General features: G+C 44.0%; 1 protein-coding gene across 2 annotated transcripts in view; it reads left to right on the top strand.

Annotated features, from left to right (window-relative positions):
- LOC144162553 (receptor-type tyrosine-protein phosphatase kappa-like) overlaps positions 1-19,917 on the top strand; it is a 616,238-nt gene that overhangs the window by 545,503 nt on the left and 50,818 nt on the right. For both annotated transcript variants that reach the window (XM_077693141.1, XM_077693140.1), the window contains exons 22-25: positions 10,644-10,813; positions 13,613-13,700; positions 14,748-14,824; positions 16,119-16,155. In XM_077693141.1, coding sequence (XP_077549267.1) covers positions 10,644-10,813; positions 13,613-13,700; positions 14,748-14,824; positions 16,119-16,155 — 372 coding nt within the window. The remainder of the gene's footprint in view (positions 1-10,643; positions 10,814-13,612; positions 13,701-14,747; positions 14,825-16,118; positions 16,156-19,917) is intronic.

Here is a 19,917-nt window from a genome sequence, read left to right as displayed (position 1 = left end):
CGGTACTGAGCATGAGATCGCAGGTTCAATTTCAGGCCGTGGCGGCCGCTTTTCAGATGGAGGCGACAAGCAAAAATACCCGTGTGTACGAGATGTCGGAGCACGTCAAAGATTCTCAGGTAGTCAAAATTAATCCGGAGACCTCTATTACGGCGCCCGCAATTGTCTGCGTTGAGTCGACGCGTTAAACCCTACAATCAATCTATCAAAACCGTCACCCGCTGTTGCCTGCGCTGCCTGGCGGCATTTTAAAAAATCAAACGGCAACAGCAACAAAAAGTTCCAGTAGATAGGTTTTACGTCCCGCTGAGAACGTGGGTGGAGCAGGGCAACGTGCTTCCATAAATATTGTAGACATTGTAGTAGGGTGCCTGTAATCACGCGCGTCTCCGCCGTACGGCAGCTTTGGTATCGAGGCACTCGGCGTGGGGCTGTGGAACGCGGTAAATTTAAGTTGACTTGAGCCTACCCGTAGAGTGTTACCTTTGGAGGACGAGGACCAAGACGGGAGAGGAAAAGCATAAGAAGTGACCGGGATGGAGCCGGAATACTTTTGCTTGCCTGGGACGCCAGTCGAGTATCGTCTTCCGTCGACATTTGCAACAAAAGCAGCAGAAACGCGGCCAATCTTTTTTCGTTCATGTTGAGTGAGAAGGGTTTTTTGCTATAGCTACTTGTGTCTGTAATATTGCTTTCCTTTGATGTATTCTGCTCCTTTTTTGAAGTGAAGTGAAGTTTGTTTTTCTTTTCATAGAAAAGAGACAGAGAAAAACTTTATTTTTTTTCTAATATTGCGGTAGGGGGGGTGGAATCTGTAAGGCGCCTCCGTCCGGGCTGCTCCTGATAGCACTTCGGAGGAAGGTCACCAGGTCCCGTTGATCCTGGTGATTGCAAGCTGTAGCCAGACACCCCGTAGTATGATGTGTTCTGAGTGCCAAGGTGTTTGTGCGTTCCAACAATATATGTTCTTGTTAAAGTATGCGGTTGCAGCGGCTGCACTGGGGGGGGGGTGTTGTGGTCCCATGTCGTAGTCTGTGTATTGATGTCGGTGTTTGTAGTGTGTTTGTGCATGTCTAAGTAGTGTTTATTCTTCTCTGTCCAACAAAAGACGGGGGGGGGGGTGGATACTCCATCTTGTGGTGAAGGTACTGTTTCAATTTGATATTACGATGGGAGTCAGATTTCAGGGTTTAGACATGCTCAGAGGAATCCCGGATGAGCGCTTCACGGGAGAAGTGGATTGGCTCGTTTGTTCTCTGCTAATCCTATGTGCCAATGCAGCCAGTAAGATCTGGCCTGTCTTCTTACTGCGGCTAAAAGTTGCAGTGAAGATGGGAAGGTGTTTCCGCTTTGAAGTAGGTGGCATGCCTGTTTAGAGTCCGTGTAGATATTTGTAAGAGAGCTGATGGTCGTGGTTCGGCCTATTGCGAGTGCTATGGCTAGCATTTCCGCGTATTCCTGAGTGGTACAGGTTCGTGTGTATTGAGGTTTTGTCCTCTTTGAGGTTCATATACGCTTTTGCACACATAGGTCCTTTCTTGGCTGCATCCGTGAATATGTGTTTTTTAGTGGGGATGTCTCACAGCCTTCTTTGAATAAAATGCCGCTCTAGTTTGTCCTCAAGATGAAACCGACGCAAAAGGCAGTTAAGCCTACCGAGGACTCGGCACTTAGTACATAGAAGGTGCAAGCATCAAATTACAAAACTGATTTACAAGCAGTAACAATAAAAATACAAAGCAAGTGCACAATAATACTCAAATATAAGTCGATACATGTACAAGTACAATTTCGCACACACGAGGTTAAAAAAGTAAATCATTCGACTCAAGTATTTGTGTTTAGTATAGTCAAGTATAGAAATATTTACCTTGGTGACGTTTCTTGACAGGGCCGCCTGCAAACGGTTACGTCGTCTAGCTACGCCAGTGTCCGATCGAGCGTAGCTAATTGGGGCTGAGGTCCGAGCTCAGTGAGCACACACTTCATCTTCTTCACAAAGCACGGCATGGAAAAGAACCTTCTGAGAATACTGTCCACCAACCACTATCCTATGTGAGGACATAGCCACTTGGAAAGTGTCCGTTTTCTGGTGTTCCTAATCTTCACTGCGATCACCCCCGGCGAGACGAGGGGGCAATCCTGTCCACTCATGGTGACGTCAGATCAAGCGGATAATAATAGGGCTTGAGTCGCTGCACGTGCAGAGTGCAACGGCCATGGCGTTGAATATCCGATGCAGGCCTAACTGACTCTACGACAAAATTAACGTGCGAAGGGCTTTTGATAACACGGTAAGGACCATGGTATTTTGCCATGAGCTTCGAAGGGAGACTTGTAGTGGGACATGGCACCCAAAGCCTAACAAGGGAGCCCGGAGAGAGATGGCGTGGTGCACTGGACGCGTCGTGGCAAGATTTCTGTAGCTGCTGGGGTTCAGAAATAACTAAACGAGCGACCTGCTGGCATTCCTGGATAAACTGCGAAATCTGGGACATCGGTGTGCACTCGGAGGGGTCAGGGTGGTGTGAAAGTACCGTGTCCTGCGTGCAGGTAGGGTCTAGTCCGTAGAGCAGAAAAAACAGTAAAATACCAGTAATTGTCTGCGTCGCCGTATAGTACGCATATGTGTTGATCGGAAGAACCTGATCTTAGTTGTAAAGGCGTGATGAAATATACATATACAGCATGTCTCCAAGAGTGTGCTTGAGACGTTCTCCTAGGACGTTGGTTTTCGGGTGGTACGTTCTGGTAGTGCGAAAAACTACGTTGCCCTCTACCAAGAGCGCTTTGACAACTTCAGATAAAAAAACAACCTCTGTTGCTCAGCAGCTCTCGTGGAGCTCCGGAGTGAAGGATAAAGCGACGGAGACGAAAGGATGCCACCTCCCGCGTTATGGCGGCTGACAGAGCTGCTATCTCGGCGTATTGCGTTAGATGGTCTACCGCAACGATAATCCAGCGGTGTGGTCTAGATGTGCACGGTAGTGGCCATTAGAGGTTTTTGCTCACTCTATCGAAGAGGCGCGCAGGGCACGGCAGAGGCTTTAGTTCGCTCGTCGTTGTTTTTGCGGAGGACACTTACGACGCTGGCAGTCTGTACAAGAACGAACCTATTTGGTAATGAACGTGTACATTTCTCGACAGTAAAAGTTACGGCGAACTCTTTGCTATGTTTTCGGGACACGTCCATCGGCACACTGAGCGTCCCCGTGGAACGAAGAGCAGATGTGCAACCGTAATGGCGAGTGATGACAACGAGCCATTTGCGACCCTCGCACAAATAGATTTAGCGGTACAGGAGTTGGTCACCGACTGCTAAATCGACAGCTTGGTGGTTAAGAGAGCGGTTCGCGGCTGCTGACAACGGTCATGACGAAATTTCTACAATGAATTGGATCCACGGATCCTTTTGCTGTTCATCAGCCCGGTCTATGATATCAAGAGGTGACCGAGCGCACTCCACAGAAGATAAATCGTCAGCGTCGGACGATAGAGGAGACCCAGAAAGGGCGTCTGCATGCGTGTGCTTGCGGCCGGACCGGTATACAACCGGTATATCGTGTTCTTGCAGCCGTAGAGCCCAGCGACCAAGGCGGCCGGAGAGATCCTTTAGCGAAGAGAGGCAACAAAGGGCGTTGTGGTCCGCCACTACGTTGAATGCGCCTGCGTAGAGGTACTCCCGAAATTTTGTAATAGCCAAAACGATCGACAAACATTACTTCTCGGTGGCGGAGTAGTTGACTTCTGCTTTAGTGAGGGTACGGCTGGCGTAATTGAGAACGTACTCCTCGAATCACGCATTCCCTTGTGCTAGTACTTCGCCCATACCGACACCGGTATATATTTCCGTGCGAGCGTTTGGATCGAAATGTCGTAATACAGGTGGCGAGGTAAGAAGGTGGCGCAATATATCGAAGGCTCTGTCGCAGGCAGGGCACCAATCGCTGATCTCTTTCTTACCACCAAGGAGATTTGTCAAAGGCGCAATGATGTTGGCGAAATTGCGTACAAAGCGCAGGAAGTAAGAGCAAAGTCCGACAAAGCTGCAAAGTTGTTTCATTGTCGTCGGCTTGGGAAACTCCGGCACTGCTCAAAATTTTGCTGGGTCTAGAAGGACGCCGTCTTTTGACATCACGTGGCCTAAAATAGTAGGTTTTCGAGCACCAAACTGGCATTTCTTCAAGTTTAACTCTATTCCCACCGTGTCAAGGCAGGTCAACGCCTGTTTGACAGGGGTAAGATGTATCTCAAAATCAGGGGAGAACACGACAATGTCATCTAAGTAACACAAGCATGTTTTCCACTTCAGGCCACGCAATCTGTTGCCCATCTTCTTTTCGAAGGTCAATGGTGGGTTACACAGCCCAAACGGCATGGCGTTGAATTCGTATAGCCCGTCAGGTGTGACAAAGGCAGTTTGTAGACGATGCGCCTCTGCCAAAGGGACTTGCAAATAGCCGGCTCTTAAACCGAGCGAAGAGAAAAACTCCGCTCCTTGCAAGCAATCGAGGGTGTCATCTATGCGAGGAGGTGGATATACGTCTTTTCGTGTGATCTTGTTAAGCGCTGGTAGCCCATGAAGAAGCGAACTGAGCCGCCTCTTCCCGTCACGAGCACCACGAGAGAGGCCCTGGGGCATGTCAAAGGGCGTACAACGTCGCGCTTGAGCGTGTCCACGACATGCTCATCAATGAGTTGGCGCTCCGTTGGCGACACGCGGTATGGTTGTTGTCTCAGGAATGCGTGGGAACCGGTGTCAATATTGTGCGAAAGAGTGGATGCCCGATCCAAAGGGGCTTGTTGTGCATCGAGATAGTCTCGGAATCGGTGTAGGAGGTTGAGAAGCTCGTCCTGTTTGTACAGGAGCTAAATCATTGTCTATGGAACGTAAAACGACATAGGCGTCACAATTCCTAATAGGACCAAACTCGGCGAGGTGCAGAGATGCAGAGTTCTCACATGCATCGACGATGAAATGATCTGATCGTCAGCGGGCTCGATGTGGCCAAGACATTTACTGCGAACCAATGTGGTGGCGTATGATGACGGGTTTGAAACGAGTATCGTACCGAGACCAGAGCGAATTTGAAGGACGGCGAAAGGTAGAGGCCAACATTTGCGTGCTCTGAAGAGTGTCGACGGCGTAAAGAAATCCGTGGTGTCTGATAGACAGCCACAAAACACGGAAACAAGTACAGAGTTCCCGGGCGGAATGTTGGTATAATAGCTAGCCATCAATTTGGCTGTAGGTTCGGGTATATCAGTGTCGTCAAAGGGGAATAGTTCAGCCTCACCGAATGATAGCGTGATGTCACGACAAGTCCCAACTGAGAATGATAACTTGCGAGCACAAAGGCCAAACCGTGAAGTGGATGATATAGACGTCCTCCTGGATTGTACGTCGGGCGGTGCACGTGACCAATGTTTTTTTCTCCTTAAGCATTCGCAGTCCGGAGGGTGAGGCCAGAAACCGTGGTACAAACGTTTCTCAAAGAACGACAAAGTTTTTCACGGATTACGGACACAGCGGCACCAGTATCAATACGAGCGAAACGGGAAAACCTTCTACGTAGCGTCAATCACGTTGTTAGGCCTTGGGCGGATGGCGATCCCACAACCCACCCCAAAAATGTGGTGACGTTTATTGAAAGAACCGCCTGCAAACCATCACGTCGTCTAGCTAGGCGAGAGTCCGAGCGGGCGTAAAGGGCGTACTAAATTCATTCTTCGGCGATACAGCCGAAGAATTAATTTAGTGCGTAGATTCAAGAGAGAAAGCGAAAAAAGAAAGAGGAACGGGACATCCTGATCGGAATTAATTCAGCACGGCCGACGAGCCGTCTATGAAATTTAGGAATAGATGGCGTGACACCCTTCCCCATTGCGGTGGCCTAGCTTCGTGCCTCCAAAAGGCAAAAGCACTAGCAGGTTTCATGGCAGTCCAAGATGCTGCAGGGGAGCCTCCAGCAACCTTCTCCGATGATTGCAGAATTGGTGGCAAGAACTTAAGAAATGTTTATCCGTTTTAATTTCATGGCAGAAGTGAGACGAGGGTGAGGTTGTGAGATCTGCCCGATATTGGTACCGTTTAAGTGGGGGAACATCACAATAAAACAAGGTCAGCGAAACTTCGAACGAGCGAGTTTGGCAGAGGCTTCATTTCCAACGTAACTAGGATGTGCGAGTTAAGGAGAAATGGGCAGCCCGTGATCAGACACGTCCTGGGCCAACAGATATTGGCGATAACGGGCCAGCAACACTCCCGTGAACGGGAGAAGCATGTCCACAATCGTTAAGCCAATGACATTTTTGGAAACGGATCAGCGCCTTCATTAAGGGCTAATCCACAGTGTCCTGGCAATCAAACAAACCTAATATCCAGCACATGAGTAGGAAGACGGATATTTCAAGCATGGAAATGACAGTTTTCGAGGAAATAGCCATGCACACGGAAAGAAAGTCAGTGAGCACCATCACTGAAGATTTCACGAGATATAGTTTCAGGACGGCAAGAAGAATAGCAAAACATTCTGCATAAATTATGGCAATATACTTAGGTAAACGCAATGAAAAAGGCCACTTCAATGCCGGAGAGAAGAGACCCACCCCAACTTTCTCATTTTCCCCTGAACCGTCGGTTGCAATAACAACGTGGGATGGGAACTCAGTTTGGTAAGCCAGGAGAATGTTTTTCATCAAGTTAGTAGAAAAAAACGTCATTTTTGTGAAAGCTATTAGCAAAAGAAATCTTCAGTACAGTGGGTTGAGACTGCAAAATTGTAACTGAAAGGAGGGAGACCAATAAGAACCGAAAAACGCGATTGCAGGTTATATAAAAACCGGAGCTGAGGTCTGCGCTGAGTGAGCACACACTTCGTCTTCTTCTTAAAAGACCGCATTGAACATGACCTCCTAGGAAGACCGTCCACGAACTGCTACCCTTCTGGTGTTCAGAATGTTCGGTACAATTTATTTATTTATTTATTTATTTATTAATTTATTTATTTTTTGTTTTGTTTTGTTATGCATACATAGGGCCAGTTTCATCAGGGATTTCAGTAGGAAGAGCGGGACCATAAAAGTTTTTATAAGTACACATTCGAGATACACATCGAAATGGCTTTTGGACCGAGGAAAGGATAAAAACACGAGTCAACAAAAGTTGCTGGTTGAAAATAAGTACAGTGACTTGAATAGGGTTTGACCCATTGGCATATGCATCATGTAACTCAACAATAAGAAAGCAGAATAAGGTTAAGTAATTTGTCAGGGCAAATTTGCACAAACACTAAGAAAACATGATCAAGAATCACCAACGTATTTTACGTTCTCGTTATTTCAGTAGTAAATATTGCTTGAGTGGAGCTATACTCAGAAGAAGGAATATGATGACATCACACTTCGCTGGGTTCAATTTACGCACAAACACACAAAGGAGAATCAACAAAAGTTTTCCAGTTGCATGTTACAAGGTAGTTTACGACCAGTGTTAGAAACTTGGCTAATTCTGTAGTGCTAGAAATATTCGGGTTTAGTTTATTCTATTAGTGGCCAACGGAAAAAATGGGTACCTGAAGAAATTTGAGTTGAATGAGTATTCGTTAAGCCTCATTGCATGTTTTTGGCGTGTTTTTCAAATCAATTCAAATAAAATCATACTTATTTTTCCAAAGAACATTTGGAAGGATCCCCGAACAATAAGTGGAGACTGGTCCACTTGACAAGGGTTGGGGCCTACCTTTAGAAGTCATCTTTAACATGTTGTACATGTTCAATCATGTTACATACATAAAAAAATCAACAAGCAAACATACAGCAGAATCAAGAACACAGAGCAAAATAGCAGGCACAACCGCGGAATCAATGTCACAGAGCAGAATGATAACTTATTTACGATTACACTGCCATACAAAAGAGAAAGAAACGTTTCATCAACATATTAATAAATTCAATATTTCTCTCAAGATATCACTCATCATGTAGAAAAAGTGTTGCTCTACTAGTATTTTTTATTGTTTTTTCTTGTTTGAGCAGGTAATTTAGGAGCGTAAGGCGAGAACAGTAAAGCATTAGTTCCCCATAGGAAGTTCTCCAAAAAGGTATTAGGCAAGGTTCTCTGGTCGGGTTTTGTATATGGGCATTTGCTCTGTCAAATCTGGAAGGGACGCTAATAAATTTTCAGGGTTAGTAATGCTTTGTTTGTATCTCATCGCTAGATGATGTGAGTAAAATTGAGATAGAAACTAAATTAAAACGATGGAAAAGCCGTTTAGTGCGCGCCTGGTAGACTTCATTGTCTATTATCGAAGAGCTTTCTTTTGGAGTTCGAGTAGGCGATTTAAGTTCGTTATCGTGGTTTCCCCCAAAAGAGGACACAGTAATTTTAATGAGAGAGGAAAAGGGCATTGTAAATGTTTAGTTTGATGAGATTCGGTAAAAAGAAACAAAACTTCGCTAAAATGCTCAAAGATCTTGCAATACGGGAAAGAACATGATTGATATGTAGAGCCCAACACGTTTTTATGAAAATGAACCCCAAAAGCTTTAACGGAGTCGACTACTTGTCCAATGTTGTTACGGAGGACAAGACTTCCTTTTTACACAACGCATAATTGTTTGGCTGAAAATAAAGTTGCCTTCGTTTTCGTTATTGGTTATCTCCAATGAATTTTACCTGCTCCAGGAGTTCAATTTGTCAAGACAATAGTTTACTTCCAAGAGAAGTGTTGTGCTAGAATTTGTGAACAGTATTGTCGTGTCATCCCCATATATAAGAAATGTTGGTTTCGCACTAATCTTAATTATGTCATTGATGAAAAAGTTAAACAGCAGGCGGACAAGGATGCTATCTTGGGGCACATCAGCATTTACACTTTTAAACGTTTTAGGTAGGGGCTGAGGAGCTGAAGGGGTCTACCCTGTATTTCATGTTGCTCTAGGTTTTTATACAGCTCTAGAATACAGCTCTAGTTTGATCAATTGTGACATAGGTGGACACATAAATGTTTAAATGGCCACGAATAATTCGTACATAAATTTTGCACGTCCTAACCTACATCTATTCATTAATATAAGTACGCCAGCCTTTTTTATAGTTCAGTCGGAGAATCTCGAAGTTTGAACCGGTTGTAGATGAGCTTTAAGGCTTTTGTATTCCTTCCAGTTTAGTTTTTTTATGTTTTGTGAATGGTAACCAAATAATATTTCCATATACAAGTAAGGATCGCACAAGGAAACTGTATGCAATGAGCTTAAGAGGAGGAGGGGCCTGCCGGAGCCGGTATCTGAGTTTATGAGTGTAAGCAAGTGGTGTAGGGCAGCTGATAACACCTAACTTATGTGGGCGTCCAATCTCAGTGCTTCTGTTGTGATAATTCAAAGATATTTATGCTGGTTTACTCTCGTTATGGGAATGTCATTATTAAGTAGTAAATATTTGACCTAGCTTTTTTTGACTTGCGGAAAAGAATGTACGCGTTTTTGCATTGAGCGACATCTGCAATTTACTGCACCGGCGGACATCTTAAAAGCATTATTTGAAGGTACATGGTCGTTGGATGTGTTTATTTCTCGATAGAGCACACAGTGGTCAGCGAAAAATTTGATTTTCACTTTGTTATTTCTATGCAGCTCTATAATAGAGAAGAAATAAAATTTTTGCGAGCGCGCAGCCTTAGGGGACTCCAGATGTAACGGAGGGGGTAGCCGATATCACATTGTTGAATTCAACGTACTGTGTACGTTGAGTCAGACCATTTTTGATTAATTTAGGAACAGTAAAATTTTCTATGGTGCTTTGAAGTTTTTTTGGTATATTCCTGCGTGATACCTTGTGTAATGCTTTGGGAAAATCGAGGAAGATTGGGTCAGTTTGTTTTTGATTTTGAAAAGTTGATATAAAACAGACATTATTTGGTCATGTTTGCAGCTGAAAATTTTTACTATGTTCAAAAAATAGCATATAACAAAGCGTTCCTTTTGGCTGCATGCGTTTTCTCATTTGGGTGTGTGTGCTGACCGCAATGCTTGTTTCAGTGCTTGTTTTCATTTTGTTACTGAACTCTTACCTAATTACTAATTTCTTAAAGTCTTAAGGTTACTATCTTCGTTTAATTAGCTGTTTACCGCTTTTTAAGGCCCTATAGGATGCTTGTATTGTGAAGTACTTTTTAAGACATTTTGTGGAGCATATTATGTACATTTTCCTTTCAGCGCTGGCTTTATAACACATTGCAACGCCCCACGGCTATTTTTCTGCTGTTCCTCAAGCTGAATGTTATGAAGAAATCCCGAGAAATAATTTCTGCGAAATAAGCAGCTTTGAAGGTCTTTGAAGAATACACAATCATTTGACGGCAACATATTTTTACCAAGCACGAAAAATCATCTTCTCTATTTTCAACCCCTATTGCACAGCAACACAGCTTTACCGAGCACCTCAAGTTGGATGGTGTAGTTCCAAGCGCATCGTGGAACGTTTTCTCTTCGGTAGTTCTACACATGTCTATTTTGCTGTAATTATTATACAAATGTTTTGTTGATAATAAACAAGTACTCTTTTGTTCAGGTAGCCTGGTGCAGCATACGTACTGAATGTGTACATGTATAAAATGACGAGAAATAATTTATTCATTTTTCAGTGAAGGAAAGCATGCCGTATTCCCCTTGTGTACCTGAGGACAGCAACGAATATGTAGACATGGCATGCATTTCCAACCGATGTCTTCAATCTCTGCCAGTGTCCCTACAGCGCCTTCAACAACACCTATCAAGGGGCCAGACAGAAGGCTTTCTTCGAGAAGAATACATGGTCAGCACGAACGGCACCATGGTCGTTTTTATGATGATGGTTTTGTGGCTTCTCCGGGGAGTGAAAAACATGGCCGAGTCTAATAACATGTTGTGCTGAACAAAAAATAGTTAAATACTAGTTTCCCAGTAACCGAGTACATTAAAAGCCTCCCGTCTCTAGACAAAGCTCAACGCTCCACATTTGGCGGCACCTGTTGTACTTAAAGCTCAGAAAGATGAAAAGCTGGTCGTCGAATACGATATTTGCGGATTAACATTCACGAGATGTGATGTTTCCTCAGATGGCTTAACAAAACAATACTCTCAAGAATCATGTGGACCATTATACACTGTTTTCGCCTTCAAGGCCTTGTATAACCAATTGAGGATTATGCGGGCTGTCTCTGGGATGAAGTTTGCTACGAAGTTTCATACTGCTTTTGCAAAGCACGAAATTAAGCGCTACAGAAGCTTTTATGAGTGATATCCGAGCGAACGTTCTTCAAATAATAGAATTGCCATAAGAATAAGCACTCGTTTAAACGCCTTCAGCTGTTTCAAAATTTCACGTGCGTATTTTCTTTAGGGGTCCAGAAAATCCAAATTGAGCACTGCCTACTTCCCGTAAAACGAGTCTTGCTGGGAAGTTTTATCCACGTTTTTCAAAGCATGAGTTGAAGTGCCTAAAGCGGAAGCCTTAAGCTGAGTTTATATTTAAAAAAATTGTTCTACCTTATCGCTGATGCATTATAACAACTCCTGAGTGGCGTCTCGCTCAGTATGGTAATTGAATACACCCTGAACGCAAGGTCACGTAAGATTTCAAGAATATTGGCATTCACACCTTGAAACCTTTATTCATGCTGTCATAATCCGCAAAAAATGTCGCGGTGTTGATGGCATACTCTCTACAACGGGAATCAACTCACACGCGGGTGGGCATCGGTACTACTCCATAAACCACACCTGGCAACAAAGTAGGCTTCACACTCCTACCGATGGACTGCCTTTGTTCGCAATCTGTGGGGGCGTACTGTCTCTTCAACTAAAAGTCAAAGCAACTACACAGTTCCGCTTTCGCTAAGGAACATCACAGTTCCGCTTTCGCTGTTTTAGTGTGTTTCTTTCCCTCGGTACAATTACAGATTACTCTTACGGAAACCACTTAGATAACAGTAAAATTTAAAAATCACTTTTTTGGTATTTATTCAAAAGAACTTACCGACAGAATTATTACGTTGCCGTAAGATGACCAAGCTCTGTAGTGCACATGCGGCTAAAGGGTCTTCGGATGAGAATCGGTCCCACAACAATTGCGTCAACTTTCAACAGCCACACCCTTTCTGCTCTTGCGACAAAAACTTGCGTACCTAAAACTGAAGCCACATTGACAATGTTTTGTTACACAACTCCTTCACACATGCCTTGAGCGTGCTACTCAGATCTCCGCATTTTTATTCCCCCTAATTTATGGTTTATACCTAGGTGTCTGGTTGCACCTAGTCTGCAGCCATCAACACATAGGCATGGCTAAAAGCTTTTTAAGTCTGCAGCAACAGCGGGTATAACGCTTTCCGTAGCGTAGCTTTCTTATTAAGGTTTTATTTAAATTACTCTTTTGTTTTCTCTGCAAAACAACAAATCTATAAATTTTGATGTTAAGTTTATATACGCATAAAACTTATTTAAAGAAAAGAGGTGCACGCTTGTGGGTTTTTTTCGATTGGCCTTTTTGACGTAATAATGATCTGCGTTCTTTCAACGCTCCTCAAAAGCACCAGAACAAAGGCGCTATTGCAAACCTAATAATTATTTCGAAATAGCGATTTTTAATGTATAGCTCAACAACACTTTTCTATGGGACAAAAAACAAGAAAATATTTACATTTATCTGAAGCACACCAGAGACCCTAACACGTGTTGCTGTACTTGTGCAGCTCGGCGAACACATTACTTGTGTGAGTAGCGACGCCGGTTTTGCGGTTACAGCTTGCCGTCTTCTCCCCAAGCACTGTACGTGTGCCTTCGGTATTACCGTCGCACAACCATTGAGCCTTCGCTTTGCCTTACGCTATCTTCTTCTAGCCAAACAAAGCGTGGGGAAGTTTTACCTCTTGAAGCAAAAATACAACCAGGCGTTGTCCAGAACAGGTGATTTTTCGTACTGAATTTTGGCAAAGTGTGACCGCTGGTAGAACTGGTGTCGCCAGAAATAGTTTTGGGGAGGGGGTGTAAAACCCCTCCAGTCGAGAAATTGGAAATGGTCACCTGTACCAAAACAATACCTCATTTTCTGGCTATTTTTATTTCAACTTATAGATTCATGGTGCGAAAAGCCTGGGCCGAAAAATCCCGAAGGTTTGGGGGGATGCGCCATGTTTAATATTTCGGTGTGCGTTCTGACACCGAGACACCCTACCCCCCTGGCTACCCCCTTGGGTGATGTTATTCGTAGGTGTTTCTGCATGACTACACTTGTTGTTTTTTTAGTGGAGCAGGACCTTGATTTTCTCTTAAGGTGGCTGTTTAATTACAACGGGAATTGTCAACGATGCAATGAATACAATGTGTTGATGTACACGGAATCCCCATGGCAGGATCAATAACGGCCGAAAGTAATTTCTTCAAACGAAAGAAAATTGCGTCTTACATTACGGGTAATCTGCACTTATGGGGTTAATTTTATCCGTTTGCAGCACCCTGTGTCTTGTGTTACATTTCAAAACAAATTATCGTTTCGGTTGTATACCGAGTCATTGTTGAGGTATTCGTGTTAGTAGTATAACATTCCTTCCTAAGCACCTGTTTATTTCTTCAGTCTATGCCAAAAGGACAACTGCATTCCTGGAACATCGCCGCGAAGCCACAAAACAAACCGAAGAATCGTGAAGAGCATGTGCTTCCATGTAAGGCCACCTTTACACGTGCTGATTTCTGCGCTTTAGGTTGTGTAGAGCATAAAAACAGCTCACTTTTTTTGTGGCTTATCCCTGTATGGTTAAAAGCTATAAAGGAATTGTTTTGGCCCACGATACTGGTTAACGTAAGGAAAAAAGTCGAGATGTATGAGCTACAAGGTTAAGAAGGCTCCTCCCAGTCCCTAAACCCACAGCTTGAATTACTACAAAACAGTGAGTGCCTACGGCTTCATTCCCTTTTTTGTGTTTTATCACGGAGCTTGTCAAGACATTACTTCAGTAAATTTTATTGGAGACTTCCGTCAGCAAAATGTCTCTCGTACAGAAATAGGTTTTACTAAATGAATTATATGTAATAAATTATATTTATTGAATAAAAGCTATTTGTTAATTTTTTTAACTTGAACCCTGCGTAAGCATCTAATTGTGCTTAGCGCATTCGAGCACCGAATAACGATTCAACTGTTTCTTGTGAAGCGGCTGTAAATGACGTTTATTTATCCCTCGTTTTTACCCTGCCATCAAGTCCCATTTACTCAGTGTTTTATGTGGCTTCAACAACTCGCACGAAAACATGCCTGTTAAAAGAAAATGTTTTATTTGTCGAGACTACTTCGAACAGGAAGATGCATACGCCTCCAGTGAGCGACAGTCGAAAAAGTTATTTGTATTCATACAACGCTAGTATAACTGCTAATCTCTTCTGCATTCAAAAAAAAGGTCGGGTGATTGGCCAACTTCCCACCCCGGTGGCGCATGGTTTAATTCGTTGTTCTGGGGAACCCAAGGACACGGTTTTTTATCCCAGGCACGACGTCAACTGTGTAGATCGAGGTGAGGAACTAAAACGACCATCTGCGAATATTTGGGCACGCATTAAGGATCCTCAGGTGGTCAAAATTAATTCAGAGCCTTCACTACGTAGCGTCTCATACTAAAGGAGTAGGTTACGCACGTTAATTCCTAAAACATAAAATAAATGATGGCTGTATTCCACGCTGACACATGTAATGAGCTTCTTTCTGCAATTTACAGATGACCACTCCAGAGTGTTGCTTGTTCCACTGTCGGCGGGTGAGAGCACCGACTACATCAACGCGAACTACGTGCAGGTCAGCGCACCTTACTTGTTCAAAAAATACATTTTGAGTAGCTTATCCACAAACAAGTCTTTGTAAAAACTACATCTAACCAGGCTGGGTAAATCCGCACTGCATAGCAAAGCCAGCGCCGCCCATATTGCATGTCTGTGGTAAGCGCATTTTATCTCCAGGACGCGATATTCTATGGCGGCCTATCGGAACATTGTTGTATTTCCATTTTTGTGTATACCAAGCACGGCAGGGTAACTTGTTAGGTTCTATAAATGTAAAAATATCTATGGTCAAAAAAGAAATAAATGGGCAATCGTACTTGTTTGCGACCTTATTGCGTTGTTGACCATGCACTTTTTGTATTCGTGTCAAGCACAAATCCAAAGACTTTACATGAAGAGCTTTAAGACGAACATCAATGCGGCGTTTATAGTTGCAACAGGAACCACTGCAGTGGCGTCAAACTGATTTCATATGTGGTGTTCCTGTAGCAATACTTTACTATATTTCTATTTACTTTTTTCTCAAACACTGCCTAAGAGTGCACCGAGGCTTATGGCAAGAAATGCCTGACGGGCCTCGGTGCCTTTACACGATACATTACATACATTCAGAACATAATGAACCGTTCAGCTTTGCGGTTCTTTACATCAAAAGTAGGCTCATAAAAATAATGCAATAATATGCAAATACAATGCATATATAGTGCAGATTGTACATGAACTGAGAAATCACTTGATGTCCACTCAATCCTTGTACGACAGTTATTTTGTCGCGAACAGAGTACCTCGTTTAAACACGCCCACATATTGTTAACCACCTGCCTAAGCAGGCTTCATATTTCTTCACAGGCGAAGAAAGAATATCGACGGCTAAAATGTGTCGCTGGGTATGGTTCGTAGCAGAACATTTTGCTCTAAATCGAGTGGGCAAACCCAGAATATACACTACACATTCTTTGAGCTCAAGTTATAAATTAGGAGAAGTTTGTACGCGCCTTTGGTGTACCCCTGAGCTCGCTGGGCTCGCAGTTCGCTGTCCTTCTCATGTTGGTCTGAAAAACATTTTATACCTTTTTGGTCAGCGTTATGCCAAGTATCATTCATAAATCACTCAGCACTTTTATGTATTTCATAACCCTCATGATAAAGGCAATCTGCACCAGCTGTACACTTCAATTTATGAACTGTTTTAAATGATTTTATGAAGAAATAACTACGAAAAAAGTCAACTTGTTTGGACTTCACCCGATGTGTTACATGTCAAACTGAGCAATTCGTTATCTCGCTTTCGTTTCAACTTTTGCTTGCAGGGGTACCAGTTTCCGGGGAAGTACATCGCCACACAAGGTAACAATTTATTGACCCCTATGACCTCCTAATCCTTGCACTTGTCTTTAATTTTTTATGTTTAGTTTACTGAAGGGCCGCCAAGGAAACGGAAAAACATTAGGAGTGGGGATATCCACTACAGAAAAATTCGGGAGCGACAAAAAAATCCCGGGACCCTTACCTTCGCCACTTACCTTAAAGCCAAAAGCATGGCGGTGGTTAGTGGCAGCTTCTTTATAGCTTTTTACTTGTTCACTCGTATTATCACATTTTTTTCTTTCGTTTCTTTGCAAATCACTAGGTAATACTTACGCTGGCCTATTCTTTTCTACATCGTCTTTCTTTTTTGTGGAGGGGAAATAAAAGTCTCTCTAAAGAAGTGAGCACTGGTAACATGGTTCCCTCCGTCTTATCACGCTAATTATGTCAGCAAGCGGACGGGCACACGCCACACCTTAATACAATCACGTTTCTGCACAGCTGGTATGCCGTTTTCTACACACGTGTAATCACGTTCTTGTGTTGTGCGGCATGCACTGTTCGAGAACTTTTATGTTCCTAATTCAGAGTTTTGTAAACTGGCCACATTATATCCTCCAAGATCCAGTTTACTAGCCCATCCCCTAAGAAATCGAGTGCCACCAAGAAAGGCCGAACAAAACCGTTAGTGCCCTTCCACTCTCTGGAGAAGGATGACCTGCGAAGCAGAACGCAGTTGACGGAGTGCACGAAGCAAAACACGTTTTTTTGTGATTTACAATTGAGCATGCGTCCTAGCCAATTATCTGAATGCATCACGGAAGAACCGGAGCTGCTAGCAGACAAACATGGAGATGTTTGTTCCACTCCTGCGTTGTAGGCATCTTACTCTTTGTATACCACACCAACCCAGTCCGCTCGAACACTGAAAAAACCTGAAAGGTCGCTGCACTGGGCCGTTACGTAAATATTTAAACTTTCCTCAACCACAACGAAATATCAGTGATGGCATGAATCCCATAGTAGCGCATGCACGCCCCTCCGTCCACTCTTAAAGCTTACACGCATAAACCGGCATCCGGTTATGTCCTCTTGCTTAAACATGAAATCCATCGTCGAAAATCTCGCTCTGGATGCATTTAATCTGAACAAGTTAAAATGGCTTACGTCGCCGTTAGAAGCGGGCAAGTTGGCTTTCTTACAGGAAAAATTCGCAACTTCTCGAGGAGCTGTACCTAGAGGTGGCAATGGCAGCGGCCGCGGCTTTCAGTTGTTTTCGCGCCCATTTGCTGTTTTGTTTGGGCCGACGCTTTTACAATTCCTGCTGTTTTTCCTCTAGGCGAGCGACATGCGTCTGTCCCATAGCGTAATAAACATGGCAGGCCTCGAGCATTATTAAAGCGGACAAACATGTGACTGTCCGTCTCCATCACAGTAGAAGACATCGTTCTATCTGTGTAACAACTTAATGATACCCAAACCGCTCGCTTTCGGGGGACGGCTGACAGGGCGCATTGAGCCATCAGAGTTCCGCGTTTAAATCTTCCAGCAGCACAACGGGCATGTCATCGGTAGCAGGCTGAAACCCACCTGCGAGTGCTCGCACCTTCCTTCCACCCCAGACCCGCGCACGCGTAAGCCGGCAAGCGGTGATTGGCGCATACTTACGCGTGAAATAGACCAGCGAAAATGTCACATGGAAAGCCTTTCAAGCTGAACAAGAATGATGGGCACACGCCGGTGTTCAAACAGGAAAGCTTCTCTCCACACGGGAAGATTTCGCTGGTACTGCGAGAGATAGAATTCTAGGCCGCAACGACTAGGGCTACAGGTTCGGCGGCGGCGGCTTTCGGACGTTTTTACCTTAGAGTTTCTTAGAAAAGTATACTATAGAAGAAACTGTTCCTGGTAATTCATGTCGTCGTGGGGGTTTATGGGAAGACCCCAGTTTTCGCTTGGGTTTCGCGTGACAAATGGATGTTTAGAGGTCTTTTATTTGTTTTCATCCCTATTCGTTAACACGCCTACGAGCTACGTGGAAGCCGAAATCCTTCCTGCTCTGTGGTAGCCGCGTTCGGGGAACCACCGGCAGTGCGTCATCATACCTGACGTTGGTTATGCTGCAGTCAAAGGACGTATGACAAAGCGGGTAATATGCTACCACGAAATTTCTAGCTGACTATAAAAAAAACGTTCTTCGACGAAGACAAGATACGACAGATACCGGCGCCTGTATCCGTCCTATCTTGTCATCGTGCACGACTGTTTACCGCCATGTTTTCTTTTTCTTGTTAAACTGTAGCTGACGGTCGATGCAGCGGTTCACCACGAAGGAGTCGTTTTTATAGGCACGCTGAAAATTTTTTTAAAGTCTTCAAACAAGTTATTATTTCGAATAATGGTAAAATTAAAAAATTATAGTCTCTAATGAGTTTCCACCCACCCCTCCCCCTCAAACATTAACATTGTTCGTAACAACCACCTAGGCCTGCAGAATTGCAGGCACAACCGTTCCTGCAAAAATACGATTTACTTCTATTTTCCTTATTTTAAAACAGCCCGTTTTATTTTCCACACGCATAATTGCATATTATTCATCGCCATTTTGTGGCTGTTTAAAATGGGGGTGAATGAAACGTTTCAATCCAAGCCAAGGATGAAACTAAGGCGCGCGCATGATGTAATGGCGGCCCATGACGACACAGACAGCCTTCTTGTGAGCCGCGCAGACGCTACCGCCAGATTGCTCTTTAGTGTATATTGTTAGAAACTCTATGGTTTTTGTGCTGATTCACGCTTCTCTTGATTCTGCGCAGTCACTGATAACGGCACTACCGCCATTGTCAGAGCATTGTGCAACTTGTGAAATAGGCTTCTGTGGGGACGAGTGGGAGTAACAGTTGTGAAAGAGGGCTTTGGGGCGGCGAGGAGGAGCCGTTGAGCTTTGCCGTGTACAGAAGCTTCACGGGAATGAAAACTGGGTGGGTTAGACATATACTGCTCTCAAGTAAAACGACAACGTTTGCTTTGCTGCTGGCCTCTAATAACAACAACAAGAGCGCAAAGGACGCTTACAAAAAGACAGAGTAGACTGGACGAGCTCTTATCAGGTGTACTCGTGTTTCTTATGCATGACCGTGGAGCTCTTTTTATTTTTGAAACCATGAACCAACTGTCGCAACACAGCATTTTTGTAGCGTGAGCAACACTGGCCGAGGTTGAGCCGTTTCGCGTGGCTCCTGGAGAGCCGTGCTGCTCAACCGTGACACGTGGCATCCCTGTCCACTTGATAATCGTGCAATGGGTGGCCGGGTGTGGAACCGATGGTTCGTGTGCCGCAGCAACACCGGCGTGCGCCTGTGGGACCAGCTTAGCTACACGTGTCACATAATGCGTATACCGTGTGTGCGTCATTGAACCAGCATTAAGCATGATAATCGAGCTAATCCAAGACAACCATGAAAGCTGAGAATAACCAGCGGAACCATACCTCACGCCACGTATGTCCTGGCATATCGGCGCTAAGCCACTGCTTTTTTTTTTGTATACTAGCAAGTCGATGTGCTTCTATTGACTGCGAAGCAGTATACGATGCGTTTTTTTTAAATAAGCCAAATCCACCTTAGATGAGTTTGAGAAATATGTGGAAGTTTGTTACAGGACCTAAATGGAACGCTGTGAAAGCAATTATATGATATGTTCGACTTGTCATCTCGAAGAAGCTTATGGCCATAACAATTTAAAAATTATGCATTGAAATTCAGCAATATTAGGGTGAAAAATTTGCCTTTGGCTCGTAGT

Source organism: Haemaphysalis longicornis, unplaced genomic scaffold, assembly GCF_048455015.1.
Source record: "Haemaphysalis longicornis isolate Haplotype H1 unplaced genomic scaffold, Haemaphysalis longicornis Haplotype H1 scaffold_12, whole genome shotgun sequence".
NCBI lineage: Eukaryota > Metazoa > Arthropoda > Arachnida > Ixodida > Ixodidae > Haemaphysalis > Haemaphysalis longicornis.
This window is presented reverse-complemented; position numbering and strand designations above follow the sequence as displayed.